Source organism: Chinchilla lanigera, unplaced genomic scaffold, assembly GCF_000276665.1.
Source record: "Chinchilla lanigera isolate Chin_1 unplaced genomic scaffold, ChiLan1.0 scaffold00057, whole genome shotgun sequence".
In the NCBI taxonomy this organism is placed as follows: Eukaryota; Metazoa; Chordata; class Mammalia; order Rodentia; family Chinchillidae; genus Chinchilla; species Chinchilla lanigera.
Window position 1 is genome coordinate 3,090,854 of NW_004955458.1, and position 14,483 is coordinate 3,105,336.

The window sequence follows — 14,483 nt, forward strand, 5'->3', positions numbered from 1 at the left end:
ATTAAGAAAAATGTAATATTTTTAGAAAAAACAGTTGAATGCGGTTTCAGGTGTCTAATCCTAGCACTCTAAAAGACTGAGGCAGGAAGACTGAAAGTTCAAGCCCATAGAAACTTAGCAAGACCCTGTCACAAAATTAAAAAAGAAAAAAAGAAATGTAAAGGGATGTGAACGTAGGTCAGTGTGACGGTCCTGGGTTCAATTCCCAGTACCAGCAAATAACCTCATCCCGCCTGTGACCCAGCAGGGAGTTATTCTCAGTCTTCTCTGTGCCTCTGTGGGAAGCTTTGAAAAGGATAACAGTGGCTGCAGTGTCAGTGTTTCTGTGAGGATTTTTCCACTCTGTTAGGACATTTGGCAAAAAAGAGAATTTGAAAAAGGAAATTAATGAATTTCCACATTCAGCTGTTTTTTTAAGAATTATATTTTTATCAATTTATTCTCTTATGAAGCAAATTTCTATGTGCATAGTAAAAATGAATATAGTTATTATAATTAGTTGACTGTTGTCACTATCGCTTGCACATTTTAGGATTATAATTATTAATTATGTTAGGACATTTGGGGAATAAGAGAAGTTGAAAAAGGAAATTAACAGAGTCAAAGTGGAAACAGAGAAGAGAGGAGCAGAGATCAAGGAAGGAAAGGGCAAAAGATACAGAAGAGCTTGCCACCCCACATTCACAGATGATATCTTGGGCTAAAATGTAATCAGAGGATGCAGAGTGAAGAGAGGCTCACAGTGTGGAGGGAGAGGCGCCAGTGATACAGAAAAGCCCCCAGTGAGATCCAGAAGAAACCCGGCTTTACTCAAGAAAGGAAGACTGAGGTGCCACTCAGGCATCCATCAAAGGAACCCAAAAACATGCATAATATGGCAAGACCTATCATAATGTCCCTACCCCTAGCCAATAAGCACACTCTTAGAATTGATATTAAAGAAATACGTTGACAGAAGCAAATGAAGACATGCATATTGTTTGCATCACTTATCTACAATACAAAAATATGAAACAGCTTAAATCGCAATAGTATGAGAAGGGCATGGTAAATGTTAATGGGGACATCCAATGGATTGCTACAAGAACTTTGTTTCTAAAAAAGATCATTCAGAATATTATGTGGTCTCATGGCAAAAATTTACAGCAAACACTACAAAAAAATAGGGAGAAGACAAAATACTACAGAAGCTATTATTACAATTGTGTAAAATGGATTTGCAGTAGAAAAAGATTTGAAGGCAGTACAATAAAGAAAACAATTTAACTAAGGGGATAGAACCATGAGTGACTTTATTCCAAATATTTCTTATGTATTCTTCAACTGAAAAAAAAACCTTTAAAATTTGCACACAGCAGATCTTTTCCTTGTTATCTAAGTGATGTGGGCATATGAAGGATTATTGACCAATGGATCAGGTATTCCTGTCTAAACTTACTAGTTCATCTCCCAAAAGTATAGAGTGAGGCTATTAGCTTCACTGGAGATATAGTAAGTATGGTGGTTGAAACCTCAGGTTCTGCTACTTGCTAACTACCTGATGTTCTGCAAATAAATTAAACTCTCAGAGTTCTGGTTCCTTTCCTGCAGTGACAAAAACAATAATTATCACTAATGTTGTTACAAAGATAGAGGTCAATTGAGATGCTGCACAATTCCCAGCATACAGTAATCTCTAAATGTAAACTACAGTAAATGATTTTAGGCAAAAATATGGTGAGTAAACAGAATGAAGTTACAATAAAAGTTTGGTCCATGAGAAATGGGTAGAAAGTTTGAGACTCTTTTTCCTAAATACACACAGAGCTAGACCAACCTCAAGTGTGGGGTGAATGTGAATAATAAAAGCTTAGCAAATCCTTGGACCCAGGACTTCTGAAAGGGTCCAGCATTCTGCCTTTGTCTACATTGTTGCCTGACTTGAGACAAATCATTTAATCTTTGTTCATCAGTTTCCTTGTCATTATAACTAGGATTTACGAATTGATTCACCCTGTAAATATTTAGGGAGGACTCAGCATGGCCTAACACCATGCTAGCTTTTCTGTTAATTAAACTTACCTCTTAGACACTAGATGACTTCATAGTTAAGTGTACAAGCTCCTTCATTACACCTGGATTGAAGACCAACCTCTCATTTACTTGGAGAAATTTACTTATACTGTCTGGGCTTCCATCTCATCCTCTGTAAAATGGAGATGCTAATGATTTCTACGTCTAGAGTCATTGTGAAGATTCAATGATTTAAAGAGTGTTAAATCGTTATCATAGTGCCTGGCAAGGACCAGGAATTTGAGAAACATTAGCAGTTGCCAAAACATACAACAATACTCCCACCTCACCACCTTGCCCTGAATGACCTTATGGTGGAGACATACTGAGAAGGGCTGGGACAGCAGCACAAGCAATGTCTCACAGGGGTATGTATAAATCTACCTTCTTCAAATATTTGAAGGGAATTCTGGTGCAAGAGGCATTAGAAATTCTATGAATTACACACATTTAGCCAAGATGAACATAATGACATTTCAACAGGGAGAGAAAGCCAAAGCTGCAAGGCGTTATTTCAGTAGGTGGTGGGTTCCTCCACCACTGCAGCTGTTCAAACACTGCACAGCATCCTTTGCAAGTGCTGTAGACAAGATGCAAGGGAGGCCTAAGACAGCAGGGTGTGCTGGGACAGTGCAGCTGGTACAGTCAGTTGCAAGGGCCCATGTAAGAGGAAAAGAAAGGAATTGGGCAAATCCTCCCAAATCTCTCCCAAATCTCTCCCAAATCTCTCCCAGTCCTCCCAAAGCAGGATGCAACTGGGCCATCTTATCACAAATAGTCATGTCACTCTGTGACATTCTAAATTTTCAGCTTACCCTTGTGATCATAGACACCAGCCTAGGACCATCCTTCACATACCTTGATTTGTTTATGGCTCCACTTTTGGTTTGGAAAGTACAAAGTGGCCAAGGCAAAAACTTTTCAATAAGAGGAGGTCCCAGTTGTTGATTCTTTGAAGTATGTCCTGTGCAACTTGGTTTTTGTTCATGAACTCTCTGCCTGCCCCAATGTCGTCAAGATTTTTACCTACTTTCTCTTCCAATAAATTTAATGTTTCTGTTTTAATACTTAGATCTTTGATCCATTTTGACTTTAATTTAGTGCATGGTGAAAGACATGGGTCTAGTTTTAGTCTTCGGCATGTGGGATTTGTTTATGTTTGTGATACTGGTATGCTGTTACTATTCTATTCGTTTGTTTCTCATTTACTACTCTCTTTAAAATTAAAAAAAAAAACTCCCAATAAAATCTGTTCTTTCTCAAAACAAAGTGGCCAAGGCCACAGCAGCTATTCCTATCTCTCACTCAGGGGAAAAATCCAAAGTATAGAGCTCTGTTTTATCCCAGTGGAAGTGAGACCTCAGACACAGGACCACAGCATGGTAAATGTACAGGATTTGAAGTTAAGAGATTTAGGTTCAAGTTCAGTCCTGTCACTCTTTGGGTATTAGCTCAGGCAAGTTGTTTAACCTCTCTGAGACCCCTGACTCATCCATAAAGAGAAGATACTAATTCTTACTTGATTTTGAGAGGGACTATATGGGAAATGTTTACAGAATTACAGAAATGCTGGATGTTACTGAATAACTTCTTTTTCTAGGCTGTGCCATAGCTTCTGATTGGGAGAGATGGCTGAGGAAAATCACACTGTGCTGTCTGAATTCTTCCTTTTGGGATTCTCTGACATCAGGGCGCTGCAGGGCCCCCTGTTTTGGGTGGTGCTTCTGGTCTACCTGGTCACTTTGCTGGGTAACTCCTTGATCATCATCCTCACACAAACCAGTCCCACCTTGCATTCTCCCATGTACTACTTCCTGCGCCACCTCTCCATGGTGGAGATCCTCTACACCACCACCATCACACCCAGGACCCTGGCAGATCTGACCTTCCCATACCCCAGGGCCATCTCCTTCCAGGGCTGTGTAGCCCAGATGTACGTCTTCATTGTTCTGGGCATCTCAGAGTGCTGTTTGCTCACAGCCATGGCCTATGACCGGTATGCAGCCATCTGCCGGCCTCTGCATTACTCCAACCTCATGAGTCAACAAGCCTGCATGGCCATGGTGGCTGCCTCCTGGCTTATGGGCATCATCACAGCCACCACCCATTCATCCCTCATCTTTACTCTGCCTTTCCCCAGCCACCCAGTCATTCCACACTTCCTCTGTGACATCCTGCCAGTCCTGAGGTTGGCAAATGCTCGAAAGCATAGGAGTGAAATCTCCGTGATGACAGCCACTGTGGTCTTTATAATGGTCCCCTTTTCACTAATTGTTGCCTCCTATGCCTGTATTCTGGGTTCCATCCTGAAAATAGCTTCAACCCAGAGCCGCCAAAAGGTCTTCTCTACCTGCTCCTCCCACCTGCTTGTGGTCTCCCTTTTCTTTGGAACAGCCACTATCACCTACATCCAACCCCAGGCAGGTAATTCTGTCATCAGAGATCGAATCCTCAGTCTCTTCTACACAGTCGTCACACCCATGCTGAACCCTATCATCTACACGCTTCGAAACAAGGAGGTGACAGGAGCCCTGCAACACATGATGAAAAGACAGGTCCTTTCACTCTGAAGGGACTCAAGGGATGGCTACTCTTTCACTGACTGCTCCTCCTCCCAGCCATCAGATTCTGTACTTTAATGCTAGCCTAGCAGAAACCAAATAAAGCAAATAAACCAATAAAGCAAATAAAAAATGCCTCCAGGTAGAGGCTGCTGGGAGAGACAGAGACAGAGGGAAAGAGAAGAGAAGAGAAGAGAAGAGAAGAGAAGAGAAGAGAAGAGAAGAGAAGAGAAGAGAAGAGAAGAGAAGAGAAGAGGAGAGGAGAGGAGAGGAAGATCAATCTATATCTTTTCCCTTATTACACAGTCCACACTCACTGTCAGAGCACAGGTTATTAGCATAAAGTAGAACAGAAGATTTTGTTGCCTTGAAGAACACTATTTAGCATCCCCTAGAATTCTCTGGATTCCAGTATCCAGAGGTCTATGAACTTAATACCTAACTAAATAGCCACCCAGAGGCCATGGAGGAGTTTACTTGGCCCTTTGGTTGCCTTTTCTTCCACAAGTGTGTCTTAGTCTACTTGGAGGTACATTTGTCCTACTTTTAGCCTTCAGGAGGAGTGCCAAAGAGTTCTAGATATAAGATTTGCTCCTAAGGAAGATACCAGAACAAAACAAAAGATGGCTAGGTTATATCAAAAACAGGGGTGAAACATCAAGAAAAACTTTGAAGCAGGAGACCCTATGATACATGTCCAAGAAACACATTAGAATCCTATATACCATGTGCCTTCTATGAGGGAGCTGGTGAAGGATTCTAGATATCTACTTGCCTTTTGGCCGGGCCTGGTGGTGCATGCCTATTATCCCAGCATTCAAGAGGCTGAGTCAGGAGAATTGCTGTGAGCTCAAGGCCAACCTGGACTACAAAGTGAGTTCAAGGCCAACCTGAATGGCATAGTGAGACCCTGTCTCATAAAGACAAAAAGCAGATATCCACTGTCCTGAGAGGCAAGATACAGAGCTAAAACCAAGATCTACAGGTGAGGAATGTGACAATGTAGCACTCTACAGATTAGGGTACTGATGCAACTCTCTTGGTGCCTCCCAGCAGGCCACAAATGGAGGTTCCTGGTGCCATTCCCCTAGGTGTTCTTCTTAACAAGAAACCTAGAAAAGGCTGATATTAAAGTACAGACTATTCCACATAATGCTTCCCTGGTCCCTTAACCATTCACACACCTTCACCACCTCCATCTCCTCCACATATAAGCCTTCAATAGTTGCGGTTCTCAGGGAAGAATAACAACTGCCAGTATTTCATCAATGACATGAGCTACTCAGGAAGGAATGAGAGCCCAACCTTTCTTCCCACCACCTCCTGATCTTTAAGTTGTCTTTATCCTGCACAGACATGGCTCTTCTGCTAAAGACTGGTTCAACCACAGGAATTAGTATTTTCCTCTGTAGCCACACTTTGTTTCACTTCTCAGCTGCTCTCCCACAGAATATTCCACCTTCAGGCGGACTTCTGTAGCTTTTCACAAGATGTGCTAACAGAAATTTACCACATGCATTTGCCCAATATGCCCACCTGGCAAACTGCTATGCATATTTCAAAACTCAACTCAAGGATTTCCGTGAAATTCGGCATCTGAAATAAATTTCATTACTCCCCTGTGTATGCTACTATAATTATAAACGTTTTACAATGAATTATAACTATTTTTTAATATTTCTTCATCTACTTCCAAGCTGTTAGTAACCTGAGTACAGGAGAAAGAGGACTCATTCCTTATCACTCCCTAACCAGCTGATGAATGTAATTGAATGAATCACTCAGAAATTACAATACTCATGTAGTCATTTGATAAATTCTAAAGAGTTATATAAAATTCTGCCTATTAAACTATTTAAATTTCATGTTCTAACTGACTCCCAGAGATGTTCAAAAATTGCAGTTCACACTAAAGCCTCCAAAATCATTAAGTCTGCTCCCCTTGAAATATTCTGCATTAACCTTCTTCCTTGCTTCCCCAACCCTTGGTTTCTGACACCAGCCATAAGAGGTGACGACCTGTCTGGCTTACCAACAGCATGCCCTTGGCCTCACTGGGCCACCAGCCGGATCCCCTGGACCTTCACCAGCACCCAGGTTAGGGGAGTCCCTGAGGCCATGCTACCTAAGACCTGGAGAGCAGACACTGAATATTCATCATGGCCACTGAGAATTTGATCCTCTTTCAGTGTTTGCTAAATTCTCCTACCTGAGAAGAAACAAGAAGCCAAAGACTGGCTTCCCTTTAGTCCTAAGAATGCTTTCCAGTCTCCCAGGCATGGGATCTCCATCCAGCAATCAGATGCTCCCATGCCTAACTAGGACTGAGTAGCTGGTATCCACAAGAGCCAAGAAGCTGCAGGCAGACCCTCTCAGGCAGCAGCAAAGATGGTTGTAAGGGTAGTTGGGGAAGGGAAAACTGTAGTAGGAAAAATTGTTCTTTTTACAACTGTTCTTTCTGAAGCTGCCTAGCTCTATAACTGTTTCATGGCTCTGTAAGTGCTTTCTTGACACCTGTAACCACAAGAGTGTAATCAAACATACAAGATACTTGATTGTACCAAGCTTTGTGGTCATTCATTGAGTCTTGTAGCTGATGGTCATTAATCTATCCCTGTAACAGATTATCTCACCCTGGTAGCTAATCAGAACAGCCAGGCTGTTGTGACCCACATTTGTAACCCCTGTTTATGCCTCCTATAAAAATACTGGCTCGCAGATACTTACTGCATGACTTCTGTTGGAAGTTATTCTAGCCAGGGCCAGTGGTATAAAATAAAGCTGTTCACTGCCTCCTGGCTTCCTTGCTTGTCGTTCCTTTCCTGGACTCAGTTTTGTCACAACAGTTGTCAGCCTAGAAATGGCATCGGGGCAAAAACTAGCAAGAATGGTTTCCTCAACTGATCAGGTTGTTCTTGGTAATTACACCTGGAAGCTCAGCCTCTGGCATGATCTCTAGCCCTCCCCACACCTCTGTGAACTGCTCTATGTTTGGTTAATCAATTACTTTTGTGTATCATCATCCATGCTGAATTTTTTTATTGATATCATAGGTGTGAGGAATGAAAGCATCAGAGGGAGATTTCAACCTTGGTGTAGTAGGGATGAAGTTGTCTGGCTTTGCTTAGAGAGATTAGCTACAGGGAACTTGGGATCAGATGATATTTTCAAACACACAGACACAGAGTCTGGAAGCCCAGGGTTGTAAGACACTACTAATATTTAGAAAATTACTTGGCAAGGCCCCTACGCTCATAAGATTCACAATCCAATACAGGTTGGGATGGGGGAATGAAGTGGAAAAAAATAAATGAATTGAAACGTTTCATGGGTACAATCTTCAAGATACAGCCTGTTACAGGGACTACTTCTGTAATCCCAGCTATTTGGAAGACTCAAGTTAGAGCAAAACAAATTGAAGGCCAACTTGAGGAACTTGGAGAGACCCTGTCCCAAAATTTAAAAATAGAAATGCCTGAGGATGCAGCTCAGCAGTAGGATGCCCCTGAGTCTGATTCCCAGTGTGTACCAGTCTTAATGTACATTTGAAGGTTAATAATTCATAACTGTGAGGAATGTTCCTGGAAGAAGTAGCTCAGTACAGTACTTTCATTCTTCCTGAAATAATGCACATGTAGAAAGTGCTAAAATTCAATGCCACAATTAGAGGGTACAAGGTAAACTAGAGGGATTTGGAAGTATTTCAATAGGGATAGACACAAAAAATGAAAACAAAAAATTTATTACACTCTTTTTACCAGGTTACAAAGAAAATTTAATATGCAGTAATATAAATGTCTTTAAATAGTAATTTTATATAAAACTTCCAAACATACTTTCCTTAAGTGAAGATAATTTTTATATTAGATATTGTGCTTGAGAAATGGCTAACCACCTGATTTTTAAAAGGACTGATGGCATTCATCAGAGAAAACTACTCATGGTGTAGTGGCAAATGGGCTGAATTCCACAGAAGACCGAAGAATTCTATTTAGGGCAAACAGAGTTTATTGAATTTAGGCCAGCCACCGTGCATCTCCCAATGAACAAGTCGGGAAATGTCGGTGCCCACTAATCTTTGTTCCAACTCTTAAATATGCTTTTGGTTTCCATGGTTACAATCCGCTGGCTCAGGTGGCCATATGGTTTTCCTCTTATTCCATGGGACCAGATTAGGTCCTGGTCACAAGTCTAACCATGATGTTCTGTTTGGTCCCCTTTAGCAACCTTACACTCCTTAATGATTACAATATCTAAATAGCACTAGGGAAGGATGAGACAACCCAGGCAGGGTCACAGATGGTTATCTAGGGGAAACATTCCTCAGCAAAGTTGACTACAGAGTTAGTTTTTACAGCTTCCCCAGGATGTTTCCCAGGACATATTTTAAGCCTTTACTAAAAAACCAGTTTATCTGAAATGATATGCTAAGATTCACCCTCTTCTACAATAGAAGCAAACAATAAAAAAAAATGTAACACATCTAGAATTTTGCATAGTTGACATTACATGCAAATAATCCACTAGCTCTTCCATGTTTTTTCAATAATAGTAACACTGAAAATTCTTGTATTACAATCACAAGAGTAGAAAATTAAGTTATTTTTTCAGAAAAATAAGATTTTGCAAGTGAAAAATTCAATAACAAAAAAGAAAATCCATACAATAATAAAAGATATTTCATATTTACTAATATTTTTCTTTTTTTAATTTATATAAAAAAGATAAAATGAAAATTTATAGCAAGATAATAGAAGAATGACAATAGTTAATACATCGCATGTTGTTATATTTAGAGTGTCTACTCAAGATAAAAGACATGGGCATAAAAATTTTTCCAATCAATATTAGCACAAAGCTTCTTTTTCTATGAACTAAGACACTAATAGTATAACTAACTTGCATTTTTTTCCCTTTTCCCTTTCTTCCTTTCCCAACCTAGTTCCTATTTCCTTTTAAACAATTTCTTCCCAATTCATAATATCTATTATATATTTTAGACCTTATTTACTCCTTCAGACAATATGATGTTTACAATGTAAATATGATTTATTTCATGTATGAGTATAGTGTCTAGTTGCATCCACTTACCTATAAAAGTCTCAAGTTTATCCTTCATTATGGCTGAGTAGTACTCCATTGTATAAAAATACCACATCTTTTTTATCCATTCCACAGTTGATAGGCATTTAGGTTGTTTCCAAGATTTAGCTATTACAAATTGTGCTGCTAGGGGCTGGGGATTTAGCTCAGCAGCAAAGCACTTGCCTGGCAAGCGCAAGGTCATGAGTTCAATTCCTGATACCTGAAGAAAAGACAAAAAAAAAAAAAAAAACAAATTGTGCTGCTATAAGCATGAGTACATATACATCACTGTAGGATGATATTTTTAATTCATCTGGGAAGATAGTCAGAGGGGGAATACATGGGTAAAATGAGACCTCTAATCCTAGTTTTTGAGAAATCTACGCACTGATTTCCACAATGGTTGTACCAGTCTACATTCCCACCAGCAGTGGAGAAGGGTTCCTTTTTCCCAACAGTCTCTCCAATATTTGTTTTTGGTTAATTTTTTTATGATAGCCATTCTTTCTGGAGTGAGATGGAATCTCAATGTTGTTTTAATTTGCATCTCTCAAATGACCAGTGATGTTGAACATTTTTCCATATATTTATTTGCTATTTGTATTTCTTCATCTGAGAAGTGTGTGTTCATCTCAGATGCCCATTTTTGGATTGGGTCTTTGAATTTAGGGGTCTGATTTTTTTCAATTTTTTATATATTCTAGGTGTTAGTCCTTTGTCTGAGGAACACCTAGAAAAAATTTTTCCCCACACTGTGGATTGTCTCTTCACTATGTTGGTGGTTCCTTTTGTTGTGCAAAAGCTTTGTAATAAAATGAGATCCCAATTGATGATTCTTTGAAGTATTTCTCCTGTGGTCTGGGTTTCATTCATGAAGACTCTGCCTACACCTATGTCTTCAAATTTTCTACCGACTTTCTCTTCCAGTAGATTAATTATTTCTGATTAATATTTATATCTGTGATCCATTTTACTTTAGTTTGCTGCATGATGCTAGACATGGGTCTAGTTTTGGGCTGTGGCATGTAGAAAGCCAGTTTTTCAGCATGATTTATTGAAGGGACTATCTTGCTTCCACTGAACACGTTTGGCCCCTTTATCAAAGGTAAGGTGGCTAAGTGTGTTTGTAATTGTGTCTGCATCTTCTAATCTGTTCCATGGCTCCATAGTTCTGGTTTTTTCCCAGTACCATGCTGATTTTATCACCATAACTTTGTAGTATAATTTCAAGTCAGAGATTGTGATGCCTCCTGCCTACCCTTTTCTGCACAGGATTTCCTTTGTTTATTCTAGGTCTCTTCTGGTCTCAGATGAATTTTAGGAATGCTTTCTCTAGTTCTTTGAGGTTTGCTAGGGGTATTTTGATTGAGATTGCTTTGAATTTATATAACAGTTTTGTGAGTATGGCCATCTTCACTATGTTAATTCTTCCTATCCATGAGCAAGGGTTATCTTTTAATTTTCTGATATCCTCTTTGATCTCCTTTTCATAGCACTGTAATTTCAATATATAGATCATTTACTTCCTTTGTTAGATTGATTCCTAAGTATTTCCTTTTTTTGATGCTCTTGTGGAGGGTGTAGTTTCCCTAATTTCCCTCTCAGTGAGTTTGTTGTTTGTATACAGGAATACCATTGATTTTTGAGTGCTGAATTTGTATCCAACCACACTACTGAAATTGGTTATTAAATCTACAAGTCTTTTGGTGGAGTTTTTGGGGTCTTCCATGTAGAATATCATATCATCTGTAAATAATGATAGCTTAACTTCTTCTTTTCCTATAGTTATTCCTTTTATGTAGTTTTATATTGGTAATGGCTAACTGGAGTTATATATGCCTCATTATCTATATGTCAGATTCTGTTCCCATGCATGGGAAATTTTCTGCTATTACTTCTACAAATAGTCTTTTTATGTCACTTGTATTGACTCCTGCTTTTTCATTGAAATCTATCAGTCTTTCAATTTTTTATTTTAAAGAGAAAAAACATAAAAAGCACTAAAAATGATACAGAATTTCAAAACAAGATGATAGGAAATCAACAATGGTTGTTACATTGGAGATTGTTATCTTCAAAATTGTTGTTCAGATTACCAACTATCAGCACACAAAATTGATCAAAAAATTAAGCATTAACTGTTCCAATCAATAAACCAATAGAAATTAGTAGTACAATTATCTTAGCTATCATGTGTGTTTATATATATATATTTATATATATATGTGTGTGTGTGTGTGTGTGTATATATATATATATATACATATTTCCCTTCCTTTCTTTCTTTTCTTCTTTCTCTCATCCCAGGTGTTCTTTCCTATTTAAGAAGTTTCTTTCCCTTTCATAATATCTATTGTAACTTTCAGTTTAATTTACTTTCAGGTTCTTACACTAGGCAGACAATACGATGTTTATACATGCAGCTCTGACTTATTTAGCTTATGAGTAGGGTCTCTAGTTGCATCCATTTACCTATAAAAGCCTCCAGTTTGTCTTTCTTTATAGTTGAGTAATATTCCATTGTATAAAAATACCACATTTTTCTTATCCTCTCATCAGTTGATGGGCATTTGATTGTTTCCAAAATTTTGCTATGACAAATTTTGCTGCGATGAACATGGGTGCACATATATTGCAGTATGATGTTTTCAAGTCTTCTAGAAAAATACCCAGAAGGGGGAAAAGCTGAGTTGAATGGGACCTCTATTCCTAGTTTTTTGAGGAATCTCCACACTAATTTCCACTGTGGTTTCACCCATCTACACTCCCACCAGCAGTGAAGAACCGTTTCTTGTTCTCTAGAGTCTTGTCAGCATTTGTTATTGGTTGATTTCTTGATGATAGCCATTCTTTCTAGGGTGAGATAGAATCTCAGTGTTGTTTTAATTTGCATTTCTTGAATGACCAATCATGTTGAATATTTTCTCATATATTTATTTGTCATTTGTATTTCTTCATGTGAGAAGTGTGTATTCATTTCAGATGACCACTTTTGGATTGGGTCTTTGAATTTGGGGGACCTGATTTTTTTTAATTCTTTATATGTTCTAGATAGAAGTCTTTTGTCTAAGGGACAGTTGACTCAAATGTTTTCCCAATTAGTGAGTTTTCTTTTTACTCTGTTGGTGATTTCTTTTGATATGCAAAAGCTGTTCAATAAAATGAGAACCCAGTTGTTGATTCTTTGCAGTATTTCCCATGCAGTTTTGTTTTTATTCATGAAGTCTCTGCCTGCCCCTATGCCTTCAAGATTTCTACCTACTTTCTCTTCCAGTAGATTTAGTATTTCTGTTTTAATATTTATATCTTTGATCCATTTTGACTCTAGTTTAGTGCATGGTGATAGACATGGGTCCATGTTTTAGTCTTCAGCATGTGGACAACCAGTTTTTCCAACACCATTTATCAAAGAGGCTGTCTTTTTTCCAATGACCATGCTTCACCACTTTGTCAAAGATAAGGCAGCTGAGTGTGTTTGCAGTTCTGTCTGCACCTTCTAATCCATTCCCTCTATCCTCACATCTGTTTAGTACCATGCTAATTTTATCACAGTAGCTTTGTAGTATGATTTCAAGTCAGGGATTGATTCCTCCTACCTTGCCTTTTTTGCCCAGGATTGCTTTTCTGGTTCCAGATTAATTTTAGGAATGTTTTGTCTAGATCTGTGAGGTATGTTGATGGCATCTTGATTAGGATTTCATTGAATCTGTATAACAGTTTTGGGACTATGGCCATTTTCACAATGTTGATCTTCCTATCCATGAGCAAGGCATAGCTTTCCATTTTCTGAAATCCTCTTCAATCTCTTTTTTCAGAATAGTGTAATTTTCAATATATATAGATCTTTTACTTCCTTTGTTAGATTGATTCCTAAGTATTTCATTTTGGGGGATACTATTATGAAATATGTGGTTTTCCTAATTTCTTTCTGTGAGTTTTTTGTTTGTGTATAAGAATGCTATTGATTTTTGAGTTGACTTTGTATCCCACTATGCTACTGAATTTGGTTATTAAATCTAGAATTCTTTTGGTGGAGTTTTGGGGGTCTTCTATGTAGAGTATCATGACATCTGTGAATAATGATAACTTCACTTCTTTGTTTCCTACCCTTATTACTTTTATTTCTCTCTCTTGTCTAATTGTTCTGGCTAATGTTTCCAGAACTACAGTAGTCCCTTGCTATATCATAGTTCTCTTATTGCAGCTTCACTGTATCATAAGTTTTTTCAGGGTTTTTTTTTTTTTTTTTGGTTTTGGTTTTTTTGGTACTGGGAATCGAACTCAGGACCTTGCACCTGTGCTGCTGAGCTATGTCCCTAGCATTGTAAGGTTTTTTAAAAACATGTACCTAATTCTGTATCATGGAGTTTTCACTACATCATGAGATTTTGTGGTATATAGGTATTTATATAATATTTACTATTTTAATTATTTTTGCCTAAAAAAATTAAAACAATATAAAAATATTAATTCAAACATATTAAAAGAATATTAAATTGAAATAAAATACAGTATTATTTCATCAATGGGTGAATACCATACTGTACACAATGGAAATGCAGTATACCACTACCTCTTGCACAAGTTTGCCAGTGTGAAATTGTACATGGCACAATATTGGCTGATGGAATGGAAGGCAACTAACCACAGCACTGTGTTCTGTATTCTGGGTGCTGATTGGCTCAGTGACCATAGCATCAGTCTGTTTGCTCTCCCACACTGTGCCCATACCTTCAGCATCTCTCCTTGTCCACTTCACAGTGAGTACTAATATAGAATTTTATA

The 14,483-nt window shown here is 38.4% G+C and overlaps 1 protein-coding gene across 1 annotated transcript; it reads left to right on the forward strand.

Moving 5' to 3' along the window:
- Positions 1–3,680: 3,680 nt before the first annotated feature.
- On the forward strand, positions 3,681–4,622 carry LOC102017543 (olfactory receptor 10P1-like). Its single transcript, XM_005397250.1, has one exon. It carries the CDS (start codon positions 3,681–3,683, stop codon positions 4,620–4,622), a length of 942 nt encoding a protein of 313 aa, XP_005397307.1.
- Positions 4,623–14,483: the final 9,861 nt, after the last annotated feature.